Source organism: Candoia aspera, chromosome 1 (assembly GCF_035149785.1).
Source record: "Candoia aspera isolate rCanAsp1 chromosome 1, rCanAsp1.hap2, whole genome shotgun sequence".
In the NCBI taxonomy this organism is placed as follows: domain Eukaryota; kingdom Metazoa; phylum Chordata; class Lepidosauria; order Squamata; family Boidae; genus Candoia; species Candoia aspera.
In genome coordinates, this window is record NC_086153.1 from 72,351,168 (window position 1) to 72,367,764 (window position 16,597).

Below are 16,597 nucleotides of genomic sequence, written 5' to 3' on the forward strand. Positions count from 1 at the left end.
CCATGCATTGTTCGTTTAAAAATAATTCCTTATCTCTTCTGGCTAACCTCTGGAATTTTGCATTTAATTGGGCATATCTCCCCCTATCACTGTTGCCTTTTGCTTTCCTTCTTTCTTGGGCTACTTCTAGTGTCTCAGCAGACAGCCATTTTGCCTTCTTGGTTTTCTCTTTCTTTGGGATGTATTTTGTTGCCGCCTCCTGAACAATGTTGCGAACTTCTGTCCATAGTTCTTCCGGGACCCTATCTACTAAGTCCAGTCCCTTAAATCGATTCTTCACTTCCACTGCATATTCCTTAGGAATATTAGTGAGCTCATATCTAGCTGATCTGTGGGTCTTCCCTAATCTCTTTAGTCTGATCCTAAATTGTGCAATAAGAAGTTCGTGATCAGAACTACAGTCAGCTCCAGGTCTTGTTTTTACCGACTGTATAGATGTCCGCCACCTTTGGCTGCAAAGGATGTAGTCAATCATAGGACCTGGTTATCTGAGGGACTGCCTATTTCCCGTGGTGCCTGCTTGGCCGGCCTGAGCTGGAATAGTCGGTGCATTCCAGGTCCCTTCAATTAAATACTGTCATCTATTGGGACTCAGGAAGAGTGCCTTTTCTGTCATGTGTCCTGCCCTCTGGAATGAGGTTCCCCTGATAACTGTGTGGATCCCACCCTGCTGGCATTCTATAAACCATAAAGACCTGGCTGTTTTCCCAGGCTTTGGGTTAAGGTGACTGGATTTGGGGGGGGGGGGGCTGGTGGTTGTTAGCTGGACTCGCCATTGGTTCTTGTTCTCTTTTATCATTTTATTATATTCTACTTTCTACTTCGGTTGGTTTTATTGTACACTGCCCAGAGTCAGTTTGGAGGTGGGCAGTGTCTAAATTTAATAAATGTATTTTCATGTCAGTATTTTGATAACAGTGCTATATAGGTTAAATATAGACCATGATAACTTTCTTATGTATAAATTAAGAATATCTCTTAAATATTTTTCACTTCGCAGGCAAGTGTGGAATGTATTTTGTGGAAGACAATGCTTCTGAAATTATTGAAAATTCAGTAAGCAAAAGTTTTGTATTTGTTTTAAATCATACTTTTAAATATATTTATGTACATTTAGTGAGTATAATCCCAGCAATAATCTGTAATATTATTTAAGAATCCTAGGATTCAGGAATTCATCCATTTTTATGTGGTTTGCCGAAAGAAAATTTAAAATATTGTTTGTAAAGATTATGTAAGTAGCCTTTCTCTGGCATCTGAAAATGTTTAGGCTGGTTAGAAATGTTTGTTACTTATTTAAAATGCAATGAATAGAAAGAATTAGTGTATTTATTAATACTGACATTTGCTGTAAAATCTCAAAATAAAATAGTAACAGTAATATTTTTGCTGTGGAATACATAAATTATCAAAAGCATTAAAATATTGCCATGTCAAAGAAGTACATTCTGGGTATTATTATTTGAAAAGGCTTTAACATGCTGCATTTTCTTTAGAGTTTTCATGGAGAAACTGAGCCAGCATCATTTTCTTGGACATTTGAAGAAATTAAAGAAGTACACAAGCGTTGGTGGCAATTAAGAGATAATGCTGTAGAAATATTTTTAACGAATGGCAGAACGTTACTATTGGCTTTTGACAACACAAAGGTAAATATGTTGGGTGAATATGCAGCAGTGTTGAATGGAGCTTTGTGTTAACTTTGTTTCATATGTATGAAGATTTACAAAGGAAATCAAAGTGAGTCCAGGCAGAGAAAAACTAAGCAGCAGTTCCATCTCAGCATTCGAAGCCTTGCTGGTTTGTATGTACATATGTCTGGGAAAGGAACAATTGTTTACTAACACCCAGGCATCCTGGAAGGGTTTGGAATCCAGGAGATGGAAAGCCTCCATTTTCCCACTCATTTTTTTCTGCAGGTATGGCAAAGGCCAGCAGATGGGCACCAGTATTTTAACAGTGCTAACATCTGTGATTGAGATCTTTTATTCAATTTTCATCTGGTGTGAAGAGACACAGGTATCTTTGTCACTATAATCAGTTGGTTAATACCTCACCTCCCCCACACCCTCGTGCACCTCCGCGCAACCCATTGCACCCTCCCCTTCCTGGCAGCAGCCACTTACCTGCCTGCTGGCCTGCTTGCAAGCCACCTGGGACTTTCAACTTCCTGCCGGCTTCCCCACTGACTTGGTTGTGGGAAGTCAGCAGGAAGTTGCCTTGCCTTACAACCGTAGGATTCAGTTAACAACAGCAACTGGGACTGCCAGGATTGCTATCGCTAAGCAATGCAGTTACACTTTACAACCACATTGCTTAGTGGTGGAAATTCTGGTCCTAATTGCCATTGTAAGTTGAGGACTACCTGTATGCAATTTATTTTGGAAATGGAGGACAAGCATCTATTCATGCTACTACATATCAAGAGTTGAATGAGGCATGAAGATATATATGTGTTAATCTGGCTACAATTCTGAAATAAATATATGATTATTCAAGGATGTTGAAAATGTATGTTTCAGATGACTCATGATTTGCGGCTTGGTAAAAGCTTTATTTGATTCTTTTTAGGTGCGGGATGACGTGTACCACAATATCCTAACAAACAATCTTCCTAATCTCTTGGAGTATGGCAATATTACTGCATTAACCCACCTGTGGTATACAGGACAGATCACTAATTTTGAATACCTCACTCACTTAAACAAACATGCTGGGCGTTCCTTCAACGATCTCATGCAGTATCCAGTATTTCCCTTTATACTTTCCGACTATACTAGTGAAACATTGGACTTAAATGACCCATCTGTTTATAGGTAATAAATATAATGACTTGCCTTTTAAAATGTTTTACTAGATATACCACTTGCTGTCAAATTCACGTATGCTAATGAAAAAAAAAACCATTTGATTGCATTTGTTGTGTTCCTTAAGTTCTTAAATTGACAAGTTGTAATATTTGTGTAATTTCAGAAATTTGATCAAACCAATAGCTGTACAATCAAAAGAAAAGGAAGATCGTTATGTGGACACTTACAAGGTACCGAAATATTTCATCCATTCATATTTATAATCAAAAGGGTATGTAAGAGAGAGAGAGCAGTGTTAAACCATGGAGTTTGCCTTGTGTTCTGCTAACATGTGCATTCCTGCCTGCCTGCTGATTCAAATGAGCAAAAGGGAATAAAGTACTCAATATTCCTCCCCATTCTGGTTTTTGATAAGAGATAATTGTGTGTGTCTTCTCAAGTGATCTCAGAACTTCTTGTGGTGGCCACTTTACTTTGATGCTAGAGCTCATAGTCCAACCCATCTTTAGGCTGATGAGTTAGTTTCAGTTAATTGCTGCTTTAGTGGTAATATTACAAGACAGCCTGTGAAAATGTAAATGGTTTGGCTACTTAGCAGCTGAAGAAAACCTTCTGCATTTTAGGATACATCTCAAGAGTACATTTCCCATGTGGTATTAATGGATATTTTGGGGAAACAAATCCTATATAATCTGGTATCCACCAACTTGGTGTTCTCCATAAGGGTGTCTTTGGGCCAGTCCCTCTCTCTCAACCCAACCCACCTCGGTGGGTTGTTATGTGGAGAAAATAGGAGGAGGGAGCACTGTGTACACCATCTTGACCTCCTGTACAAAAGTGGGATAGAAATCAAATAAAATGTTTGGATTACTCCCATTACCTGGGATGTCCAGTCCAAAGACTACTAGGTTGGAAAACTGGTTACATACCTGTTACATAAACCACCAGAAGGCAGGCCTTACGTGACTTGTTTCATCATTATTGGGCATTGTGAGACAGAGGTAACTAGGTGTTATTCTATGTCAGTGTTTCTCAACCTTGGCAACTTTAAGGAGTGTGGACTTCAACTCCCAGAATTCCCCAGCTAGCATGCTGGCTGGGGAATTCTGGGGTTTGAAGTCCACACTCCTTAAAGTTGCCAAGGTTGAGAAACAGTGTTCTCTGTGGTTGAAACCCTCTACTGGGAATTGAACTCATGGACCCTTGCAATTTAGTTGACTGTATACAGTATATTAGCTTTAGAAAGTATCCAGGTCCTGAAGCTCAGGAGTTGCTGGAAGAGAGAGAAAGAATCTGTCAGTATGCTATATACAGTCTGCCTTCCCTTAAGCTCTCAGAGCAGAGAGACAAGATGTTACAGTACATGCTGCTGTGTACAGGATTTTTACACGTACCTGCATCTCTTTCAGCAAATAAGATTCTTGTCTATAGTGTTAGAGCCTTTAGCCATGATCATGTTTCCTGATGGCTTACTTGCTTAATAAACCTTCCTTACTAGATAACTCACATTTATCTAGGAGTAAGACCCACTGTAAAAAGAGGAACTTAAGCTTAAAATAAATAAATACATACAGACATAGACATAGACATATAAATGTAGGATTATATGGTTTATCATCTTTGAAAAGAGTCTACTGTAATTGCTGAGAGATCATAATAGAAAGCTAGTAAGTATGATGGGCCTAGAAATATTTGAGAAGAAAAACAACCTAGGACCTATTTAAGTAAGAGCAAAAAATTCTCCTTCCACCACCTGAAGTGTTGATGCCACTTTTAAAAAGATTAACTTTATGATATGCAGTTATTTGTAATGTGCGGTTTGTCCTTCACCAGGACAAATTCAGAAGGTTTTAAATGTTAATAATTAAGGAATTACATTTTAAAATGTGAATGAATGAAAGCATCTTAATGGAAATGCTTTTTTAGTGGCTTTTTTAGTGGCTTCAGTCTGGTGGATTATAGGTAACAACTTCAGTACTATGATACCTTTTCACAGCTCTGAGGGCAGTAGAAGATAGAGCTGATTTATGCCTCATCCCAAGAGCAATTTCATGCAGAAACCATCTAAGTCCGCCCAGTCAGGCACTAATGGAACCTTAATACAGTTTATGAAAGCCGTTTCAGGCTTCTGGATTGACCTACAATTTTTATTTTATACAGGTAGTACTTGTTTAGCAGTGGTAATAGGGACCAGAATTTCTGTCACTAAGCAATGTGATTGTAAAGCACAATGTCACATGACTGCATCACTTAGTGACAGCAATCCCAGCAGTCCCTGTTGCTGTCATTAAGCAAGATCGTGGGTCATTAAGTGAGGACCTCCTCACAACTTCCTGCCGGCTTCCAACAAGCAAAGTCAATGGGGAAGCCGGCAGGAAGTTATGAGTCCCAGGCAGCTCATAAGTGGGCTGGCGGGTGGGTAAATGGCTGCTGCAATGCAGCGTGAGCATGGCCAGGTATGGGGTGGGTGCTCTGGAGGTCCAGAGGGTGTGCAAGTGGCTGCTGCAGCCCAGTGTGAGAGCAGCCAGGCTGGGAGTGGCTGCTGTGGTGCTGTGCAAGCCCAGCCGGGCCAGGGGTGGCTGCTCCCTAGGATCTCATACTCTGTAGCTGGGCTCCTCCAGAGAAAAAGCAGCAGGAGTGGGAGTGACTTGCAACCTTCCCTGCCAGCTTTGTAGGAAGCCAGCAAGGAAGGTCACAAATGGTGATCACATGACTGTGGGGGTGCAGGGATGGCCAGAGCTTTGAGGACCAGTCGTAAGTACCACTCTTTCAGCGCCATCATAACTTCGAACAGTTGCTGAATGAGTGGTCGTTAACTGAGGACTGGTCACATGGCCTCTATGACATGAAGCTGTATGCAGTTTTGCTAGGCATTAGCCAAAAAGCTAAATATATGTGCAAATCTTTTAGCTAGTGTAATATATTGTATGCAGGGTGGCTTTAATACAAAACCAAATGGCTTTATTACACAATTAATTGGGATCGGGAATGGGGGATGTATCTTCTCGAGTCCTTGTCTACCTTCAAGCATGATTAAGGTGCTAGGTCCTACCCTTTTATCTTGGCACAGGATCTAGTTATTAACGAGCCATCTCCTTGTGCCAAAACTACCTGATCGCTAATGTCTTGTGCAGACTTCCTTGTTGTGACTGTCTTGTATGGAATGCTCTTTGCAAGATGTTTTCACTGGCACTGTTTGTTGTCTTTTTAGTCCTAACGAAGACACTTTTAAGAGGCCTTGCAGAGGCATCTGATTTTTATATCTGAAGTTTCCATCTGTTTTATACAGTACTATGGCAGTTTCTGGTATTTTTAATTATCTTTAACTTTTATTTTTATCATGTTGATTGATAGTATTATTTTTAAATTATCAGTCCAAAGTTAACATTAAGTAATCAGTTTACTATATTGCTAATTAAAATATTTAAATAACAGCACCAATATAGTATTGCTTTATTAGACAGAAATGCATTATTTTTTCTAATGTGTTTCCTGCTGCAGTACCTAGAAGAAGAATACCGTAAAGGAGCTAGAGAAGATGATCCAATGCCTCCCGTACAGCCTTATCATTATGGATCTCATTACTCAAATAGTGGAACAGTTCTTCACTTTCTGGTTAGAATGCCTCCTTTCACAAAGATGTTTTTAGCTTATCAAGGTACATTTTTTCTAGGTCTTAATGATGTAAATAATTCTAATTCCTTACTTTTGAATCAGCAGTATTTGGATAGATTGCTATTTTGTCTGGTAAATGCACCATCCTTCATGTACTGTATTTAGATAGAGTTAGAAATCTTTACACTGAGACTTTGACAGTAATTGGATGGGAGTTGCATTGAGCATAATATTCTATAGAAAAGTGCAATAGATAAAATGGATGGTGATATATAATGATGGTGAAAAATAACACAGAACCAACAAACCATTATAACTATTTACTTCAACATTTTTACCATCCTTAGAAATAGAATTGCTGAAATGTTTCATGTGTGTCTGCACCAGTAAAAGTGCATACACACAGATAAAGTAATGGAGAATTAAAATGCATTCGTCTGTAACCAAATACTTAGGGTGATATATTAATTTATACAGGGTGACTAATTTAATATGGTTTTGTTTTCAGATCAGAGCTTTGATATTCCAGACAGAACCTTCCATTCTACTAACACAACCTGGCGCCTTTCATCATATGAATCCATGACTGATGTAAAGGAACTCATCCCAGAATTTTTCTATCTTCCTGAGTTTTTAGTTAACAGGGAAGGTATGCTTTAAAAAGACATTGCCATATTTTTTATAATTTAACCAGCATTCAGTCACTCCATTTATAAGCAAAAGTATACTTTCCTAAAAATAGCAACAGTGTTGGGGAGCAGGGCTGGGAATGGTTTGAACTTTTGGCCTGACAGGTACCATAGGTTTGGGTTGTTGTTGTTGTTGGTAGATTGCAGATGTAATGGGCAAGAAAAAACATAAAACTTTATTTCAATTGACTCATGTGAGGCTGGTGAAAAAAACCTCCTGGAAAGCCATTAACTGGACACATTTCATTCAGGCATCAGGCCTGAGTATGAGATGGAAACTACACTGGTTGCATTGGTTTATGTCCTTTGTTGACTGTGTTATCCTTTTGGACCATCTGTGGGGGGTTAGGGATTGGGGCATTGTGCTGCAGTGTTCCATCCCTTCCCCAGCAGGTGTTTATAATCAGTGGTTGCGACTAACAGGAGACTAGCCCAGCGGCCTGCTATATAGAGAGTATTTCAGGACTTGGTTCTGTGTACCCTACTTTTTAATCTATACTTGAAGCCACTGGAAGAGGTCATTCATCAGTTTAGGGAGCAGTATCTTCTATATTGCCTCCCCCACAGTGCAGTCAACATCTTGTTCCAGAGCCTGGAGGCTATTTGATATGGTTGGGAAGAAACAAGCTGAAGTTGAATCTAAGCAAGATGAAGCCATTGTTCATTCACAAGGTTCTCTGCTTCCTCTGGTCTTGTCTCTCAAGGAGTGGCACTACCACCAAGGAAGCAGATCCATGACTCAAGGGTACTTCTGGACTCAGGACTGCTGCTGAAAGGAAAAGTGAAGGTTGTGGCCAAAAGGGCCTTTGCCCAGCAACAACTAGTATACCCATTGCTGTCCTACCTGAAGTGGAACATTCACTCATAGTTCCCCACTATCATGAAATCAGGGAGGCTGAGCCCAGGAGGAGGGGCTTCTCTAAAATGGCCCCCATATTATGCCCCCCTGAATAAAAATAGCTCCAGTGTTGCTGGCCTTCTGGAAGCAAGTTAAGTGATCTCCTCTGGTGAAATGCCAGTATTCATATTGCTCCAATTAGATTGTTGGTTTTGATTTTTGTAATCATATTATTGTTGTTATTATTCCATGACTGAATATGTTTTTAACTGTTTTTCTATACACTGCTGGAAGTCATATGATTGCAGTGTTCTAGAAATCTAAAAAATAATAAAATAAATTGGACCATGGACCTTCAACTGTTGTGTCAGAATTTACTATCTAGTCATAGGTTGAACTCAGCAGCACCATTAGTATCATTGAAATATGTAGGTTAAAAAATTAAGAAATGGGTCTGTAATACATTCAAAATGTTTGGTTCACTCATAATAAACTGCAGATTGATGAAAAAAGAAGCTTTCCTGGAGGAGGAGAGAAACAGGAGAACCGCACAGGTCCAAGATTCATATTCATTATTTTAAACTAAGGTTTAAAGCTATATGCAAACTATGCAATTGATGCATAATTAACCAACAATTAACCAATTGTTAATGTAAAATTTTGGAGAAGATAATTTTGTGACTACTGCTCTGAGTTGGTTTTTAGGAAGGATGGTGAAAACATGAAAATAAATTCTTACATTAGCTACTTAGATCTAAGCCAACTAATATAAATTATTTCTATTTATAGGTTTTGATTTTGGGGTACGTCAGAATGGTGAAAGAGTAAACCATGTGAACCTCCCACCATGGGCTCGAAATGATCCAAGATTATTTATCCTGATCCACCGTCAAGCTTTAGAGTCTGATCATGTTTCCCAAACCATCTGCCATTGGATTGATTTAGTATTTGGGTATAAACAAAAAGGCAAGGCCTCAGTTCAAGCTATTAATGTCTTTCACCCTGCTGTAAGTATCCTATTTTTCATAATTCATTTATCTTTCATTCAAGGACAGTATCAGACCCGGTATTTATGAGGGATTCAGGCTCATCTAAAGTGTAACATATTCCCATTCTTAGTTGGGAATCCCTACTAAAGAACAGCATCCCTGTCTTCTATGGGTTAAGGAATTTTATTAGACTGCAACCAGTCCATTACTATATCCAGCTGTTAGTTCAAACCTTTTACTGCTTCCTTTATATCAAAAGAAAAGAAAACTGGGTATCATCCATATGTTGATGAAGCTCAGTTTCTGAATGATCTCTTCAGTTGTTTCTTGGCCCTAAATAACCAAACAGAAATCTTCTAGCATCACTTTCTAGGATCGGTTAGTCAGATAGAATTGGAACTATTGCATCAGTTCCTGTTTCAGAATCTAACAGGATACTAAAGATGGTAGAATTGAAGGTTGTGAAGAAGTCAAGCAGGATCAACAGAAACAAACTCTCTTAGTCCAGTTCCTAATGAACTTCATCCTCTAAGGCAGTGTTTCTTAACCTTGGCAACTTTTAAGATTTGTGGACTTCAGGTCCCAGAAGCCTACACACCTTAAAGTTGCCAAAGTTGAGAAACACTGCACTAAGGCATCCAACGCAGTATCAGTTCTAAAATCAGGCCTGCACTGAGATGCTCACACTACAGTGTAGATTGCTTCTGTGGTGATAAAAATTAAACATATTTTAGACTGGCTAAATCATAGAAGGATCAAAGGTATATTTGTAGGGGTTCAGAAACTGGAAATATAGGTGTCTCTTCCGTTAGTGCTTTACAAGTGTGGAACTCATCTTTTTCTTCTGCTTTCTGGATTTTTTATTTTGATGATAACTGAGCCAAGAGGAAGTAAGAAGAGCTTTTGCTATCTTGGAGCATTGGTACTATTGTTTTGCCTCAGCTTCATAGTATACTTGCTTAGTTACTTAATTTTTTTATTTAAACAGTTTTATGTACACCAGTTTGAGGTAGTGGTTAAGGTGTTGGACTAGAAACAGGGAGACGGTGCGTTCCAGTCCTCCCTTAGGCAGAGAAACCAACTGAGTGACTTTAGGCCAGTCATTCTCTCTCAGCCCAACCCACTTCAAAGGGTGCTTGTTGTGGGGAAAATAGGAAGAGGAAGCATTATGTACACCACCTTGAGTTATAAAAAATAAAGATGAAACATAAATCTAATAAAGTCAGGAGCATATCTATGCACTAAGAACTAATTCCTCTCTCTTATCCCTTTAAATGCACATACGCACGCACACACACACACATGTACATAGATATAATTTGTTTTTGATTTATTTTTTAGACATATTTTGGAATGGATGTGTCAGCTGTTGAAGATCCAGTCCAAAGAAGAGCTCTAGAGACTATGATAAAAACATATGGGCAGACCCCTCGCCAGCTGTTCCACAATGCACACGTCAGCAGACCTGGATCGAAGCTTATCATAGAAGGAGAACTCCCTGCTGCAATGGGATTATTAGTGCAGTTTGCATTCCGAGAAACAAGGGAGCATGCTAAAGAGATTGTCTATCCAGTATGTTTCATAATGCTACTGTTTATTATATAACAGAACTTCTTCCTGCATAGTATTGCACTGCATTGTATACACACATGTATACACATACACACAAACATACACACTCACATACACTCTGTCTGTCTGTCCATTTATCTCTTACTGCTTTTCTAATGGTGGGAGGACCTTGGGTGGAGAATATCTGTAAAGAAATCTATCTTCTTTTTAAAACTTTTGTCAAAATGTGTGTCAAGGCTGTGTCTTAATGATTATCATGTGTTACACCTCTTTTCCTTCAATAAGACATTTTTTCCCCCTGGATTGCAGAGCATCAAGTACTTCTTCATGCTTTAGATTACTTGTTCATTTTATGCTTACGTATATTTCTATCAACCGCTGAGCTGTCGATCGGAAGGTCGGCGGTTCGAAACCACGCGGCGGGGTGAGCTCCCGTTGCTCGTCCCAGCTCCTGCTCACCTAGCAGTTCGAAAACATGCAAATGTGAGTAGATCAATAGGTACCGCTTCGGCGGGAAGGTAACGGCGTTCCGAGTCGTCATGCTGGCCACATGACCCGGAAGTGTCTATGACAACGCCGGCTCCAAGGCTTTGAAACGGAGATGAGCACCGCCCCCTAGAGTCGGATTCGACTGGACTTTACGTCAAGGGAAACCTTTACCTTTACCTTATATTTCTATAAGAACTATAAGATCCGGGTCTGCCAACAAAGAAGTCAAGAAATGCTTTTTTTAAAAAAGTTTTTTAAATAATGCTTTATAAGTAACATTGTTTCTTCAAATATTGTCACTCAGTTTCTTCAGAGAAATGCTTAATGAAAATCCAGTGTCAGACCAACTACATTTCCTTAACTTAGAAAACGAAGATAGCATTGTGACCCACCTTTACTAAACCTCTAGACCTGGGTTAGACTTAATAATCCCAGTCTGATAAATCATGGTTTACTGATCAGAGAACACTCTACAGGGTTTGTATGCTCCTTCCTTTCCCTTCCCATCTGTTTTCAGGGACCCTTCCTTGGTTTCTGAATCTATAGTTTCTCAGGACTCTGATTTGGGTAACTGTTCTAAGGGCTTCTTCAGACTTGGATATGCATCATGACTGATCTTTCCCAGATCACTAAATAATGATTTAATAGACTGGCACTGTGAATTATGAACTGTAGCTCTCTGCCTTCTACAATTTTATACTTCATATATTGCCTTTTGATGTTAGTTTTAGGATAGCTGCCATTGAAGTTAACTTTCTGTACATATAACAGAGAATAACACGTACAAAAATCTTGTTCTATGCCCGGCTTCCTCATCTCATCTAGTGAGAGTTGCCAACTCCAGCTGAGACCATTCAAGGAGATTTCCTGTCCGCTGCCCAACAAATGACATAAATACCTGCCAAAAAGGAACAAGAAAAAAACAGTATATTAATTGGATAAATTAAGTTAAATTAATTTGATTAATTAAAATTATTTACAGGTAATCAATTGATCCCCAGTTGCCTATGCCAGCCATTCTCAGTCACATTCACACCAGTTACTCTCTGACACTGAAACTTGCACGGACACAAGCACACACTTCTCCCTCCTTCCATCAGAAACAGGAAGAAAGGAAGGATGGGGTTAGTGTAAGAGAAAGAGGTAACTGACTTGGAAAGGGCAGAAAGGAGAAAGTGGGGGAATAAAACTGGAGGGACATGAGAGGAAAAGGCAATTGGACAGAAAAGGAAAGAAAAGAGAGATACTCTAAGCATTATTAAAAGACTGGAGTTAAATGCACCAGCCAAACAGCTCCTCCCAAGTAGCAGCTTATTTTCAAAGGCTTATATCATTTGTAACAGGGATGGTATAGTTATCTGCACTTCTGTTTAATTATTTTGTCTTCAGTGGCTGCTTTTATGCAAATCAGCCAATTTAAGATGACCGCTAGGGCTGTGCAGCTCTTTCAGAATCAAAGGTAAAAAGGTACTTTGGAATGGATGGGGACATGATTGTTGCAGATGTCTGCAACCCCTTTCTCTAGGATCACATGGCTGCCCTTCGCAGTTGGGCTCTATCCCAGGAAAAAACATGTTTGGTAAGGAGTTAGGGACAGGTGCTATGTTTGCCCCCTCACAAGCTCTGGAGCACATTTTTGCTTTCTACTGAGAAGCTCTACACAGCCCTAATGACCACCCTCCAATTCACAAGGAAGCATTTGGGAGAAAAATGATCTCTGATGGGTAAATACGTTATCTAACATTAATTTCATTAGAAATAAAATCACATTAAACCTGTTGTTTAAAATATTGTTTTAAAATGGTATCACTGACAGGTGTTTCTTGTTTGTTTATTTGTTTTAGAGTCCTTTACCTTGGATCAAAGGCTTAAAATGGGGGGAATATGTAGGTTCCCCCAGTGCCCCCGATCCGGTTGTCTGCTTTAGTCAGCCACATGGAGAAAGATTTGGCTCCTTGCAGGCTTTACCAACTAGAGCAATTTGTGGTTTGTCCCGAAAATTTTGCCTCCTGATGATCTATAGCAAAGAGCAAGGTAAGCATTCTAGTACACAGTCCTAGCAGAAACTGGGAAACCAGAGTTCAAAAAAGACCAAATTATCCTCTTTATCCATTGGTTCAGTTGTCCAAAGATGACAAATAACATATCGAGGCCCAAGTTGCATATTACTAAATGGCGTAATTGCTATAGAGATCCTGAATTGGGTGGAAGGCGCAATTCTGATGACATCTGCAGAAACATCCACAATTAAGTGGTTCAGCAGATGTAACCAGGCTTAGCTAGCTTCCTATATAGTCAGGGATATCTCTAGCTGACGTACATCTTGGATCCCATAGAAATCAGTTACAGGAATACTATTTAATATGGATTCATGACTACAACACAGAACATATGAGAAACCCTAGGGACTCCAACACCTTTTCTTGTTACGACAAGTTCATTGTTTGAGATTTTAACATAGAGAATATAGAAAGCCTATCTTCTTATGACGGCCACATTATTTATGGCTTTAATGGGTTTGCAAAACCGAAGGCATCCAGTTGTTAGGATAAGAGTGATTTTAAAAGTAAAAAAATAGATTACAATATTTGCTTTTTTAAAAAAATGTGCTAGAATACCTTGAAATGTCAACTGAATTTCACCGCTGTTGCAGGTGTTAGAAGCATGCACAGTACAGATATCCAGTGGTCGGCCATTCTGAGTTGGGGATATGCAGACAATATCTTAAGATTAAAAAGCAAGCAAAGTGAACCTCCAGTAAACTTTATACAGAGCTCACAGTTTCACCAGGTAAAACTTGTTAATTCTGTTCTGTTCAAGTAACTTAATTTATATAATGTAGCATTTAGGAAAAAAAGAGAAACAATGCAATCCAATGGCATCTTAACAAATAAAATCTGCTCTAGATGTACTGATCCTAGTCTAATAAGTCATGGTTTATCAGACTGAGAATGAACCTTATGACTTTGCTACAAACTCCCTCATAAACACTTCTGTTGTCATAACCCATAATTTATTTTTTTCTTAATAATGGAAAACTATTTTATTAAGTCTATGCATGTGTTTTTATGGTACAACATAAAAAGAAAACAGAAGGCAATCCATAGAGTTGTAATTAGTCTTCATTAGGATGTGGGTTTTTATGATTTTGAGCTTGCTTAATCAAATATATTAAAGGTTGAGTGTTCCTGGTTGCAAACAAAGAGCCAGCTGCTGTTTTTGCAGCTTCTCATGGACCCCACAATTCATAAGTGTTTTTGCAATCCCTGTCACCTACATCACTTGTGTAGGTGTGTACCTGATCATATGGCCTCTGGGCCAGGCAAATGCATACCACAATAAACTGCTCTTACATTCATGCTGCTCCCTGGCTTTCTTAAATCTGTGTTTGCTTTTGATCATATCTACAGAGACGAAGTTGCTATTTGTGGCTAGTATACCACCAGCAACTAGACTTAGGGAATCACTGCTTACTTCGATAGTCATCAGAAAATGATTCTCTCAGTCTGAATAAATGGGAGTGTTTGAACTGGTAAAGCTACTTGATTCTAGAGCCCAGTTACATATACCGTACACCCAAGCTACATGCATTACGGCTTTTGATTTTTGAGCTGCAGTTTTCCCTCTGTCACGTGGAAAGCTGTTTCTAGCACCCTTGTAAGTTTCTCTTGTAGTTTGCTATATGATGCTGAGTAACCGCAGCACCTTCAAAGTAGGAGAAAGTTCTGCTGAATATGTGAGTTGGTGCTTGTGGATTTGCAACCTAATTAATTATTGAAAGTGTGGCTGTACCTTTTTTTTAGTGGAGGAATGGAATCAGTACAAGAGCAAAACAGCTGAAGAACTAAGGAACACAAAGTGTTTCTCTTTAAATGTATCTGTTTTTAATATAATCCCATTTGGCACTCTTTGAAATGAACAACAGATAAAGCATGAATACCATTTCAATGTCTCACTTTTTTTTGTATCTAAGGTAACAAGTTGTGCCTGGGTGCCAGACAGTTGTCAACTTTTTACTGGTAGCAAATGTGGAGTTATCACAGCATACATGAACAGATTCACTAGTAGTACTGTAAGTATATAAAATGGAGGCTGTAACGTTTTAAAAGCTTGCTATAGTTTATTTTACTTAATTTCCCTAATATAGTCCTACTTTCCTAATCTTAAAGAAGGAACACCTCTGCTAGGTCTGGTGTCTTTCTTGCCCACCCCTCCACTGAAATATTAATAATTTGATTTAACTTTGCTTATTTTGCCAAACATACCAGTTTCATCTGAATAGCTAGATTAAAGTTTGGACATCTAAAAAAGAAGTGTTAAGTCTTTTACCTCTGCCATTTTGCTAATAATTGCAAACAAATGTGCTTTCCCATAAAATTGCTATATCTGTCTTTTTACCTACATACATACATGTACACATGTATAGCCACCAAATATTGTTGCTCCTTTCAAATATCAGCTTAAAATATAAATATATCAAGTAATCCAGTTAGGAATCTCTTGAGTTTCATGTATTTTGGTCCTGATTTATAAACTTAAAAAGAAGCAAACCTATGGGCTACAAGGCACCCAGCCCCATTTTGCAGACCTCAAAGCCCTCCAGGATCATGTTTGTTTATCATATAGATTTATATGGCTACACAATCAATACATGACTCAGAATGGCTAACAGTAAGTAAAATAAACACAGTGATCATTAAAAACAATTAGAATCAAGTTTTGCACGCACAGCACAATCTGGCAAAACAGTCATCACACCACAATGGGCTCACCTGATGCCGACAACTGGTGCTTGGAGGAAGAGTGCCTTACACAGGGCTAGCAAGATTAAGGTCATCCAAATCTCAAGGGTATGTTTTTCCAAGGGCGGGTGCCATGACAGAGAAGGCAGGCTTCCTGAGTTGCATTAGATGGCACTGTTTAATAGAGGAGTCCAGGAGCATACCACCCTGCCAGACCTTATAATTGGAGACAGGCAGTCCACAAATAACTATGAAGGGCTTTATAGGTGATAACCAGTACTTTTAATTGCATCTGGAAGTCTAATGGAAGCTAGTGCAGTTCCTTGAGTAGAGGTATTACATAGGTGAACTGAGGCATCCACCTTACTGCATGCTGGACCAGCTGCAACTTTCAAATGATCTTCAAGGGCAGCACCATGTAGAGTATGTTGAGGTGACCAAAGCATGAGTGACAGTGAGTAGGGCCTCCTGGTGTAGGTACAGGCACAGTTGGCACACAAGATGACACTAGCCATGGCTGCCATCTGTTTCTTGGGCAGGAGCTGAGAGTCTAGGAACACCCCTAAGTTGTGCATCAGTGTAACCACTTTCAAAGCCAAAGGTGGTAAGTCCTCAACTTTGGTGGGGGGAGTGTTCTAAAAATCCACAGTGACTAAGTGTTGCCAGGGTTGAGTCTGAGCCTGTTTCTCTCCATTCAGGCTGCTGAAGTGGAAGTGTTGTAGGCTGTTTGTTTCCTTTCTGGGCTCTTGATTGTGTCTTTTAAATGGTATGTAAACTAAGTTTATCTCCATGTGTCTATTGATGGCTGATTTGTCTCAATGGTAAGCTTCCAGGAAGGAAGCAAACAGCTAGA

The 16,597-nt window shown here is 39.2% G+C and overlaps 1 protein-coding gene across 2 annotated transcripts in view; it reads left to right on the forward strand.

Moving 5' to 3' along the window:
- The window catches only part of LYST (lysosomal trafficking regulator), an 89,397-nt gene that overhangs the window by 58,353 nt on the left and 14,447 nt on the right, over positions 1–16,597 (forward strand). For both annotated transcript variants that reach the window (XM_063306540.1, XM_063306552.1), the window contains 11 exons: positions 1,001–1,056; positions 1,497–1,649; positions 2,572–2,816; positions 2,974–3,040; positions 6,312–6,468; positions 6,934–7,074; positions 8,742–8,959; positions 10,283–10,513; positions 12,847–13,036; positions 13,656–13,792; positions 14,976–15,074. In XM_063306540.1, coding sequence (XP_063162610.1) covers positions 1,001–1,056; positions 1,497–1,649; positions 2,572–2,816; positions 2,974–3,040; positions 6,312–6,468; positions 6,934–7,074; positions 8,742–8,959; positions 10,283–10,513; positions 12,847–13,036; positions 13,656–13,792; positions 14,976–15,074 — 1,694 coding nt within the window. The remainder of the gene's footprint in view (positions 1–1,000; positions 1,057–1,496; positions 1,650–2,571; positions 2,817–2,973; positions 3,041–6,311; positions 6,469–6,933; positions 7,075–8,741; positions 8,960–10,282; positions 10,514–12,846; positions 13,037–13,655; positions 13,793–14,975; positions 15,075–16,597) is intronic.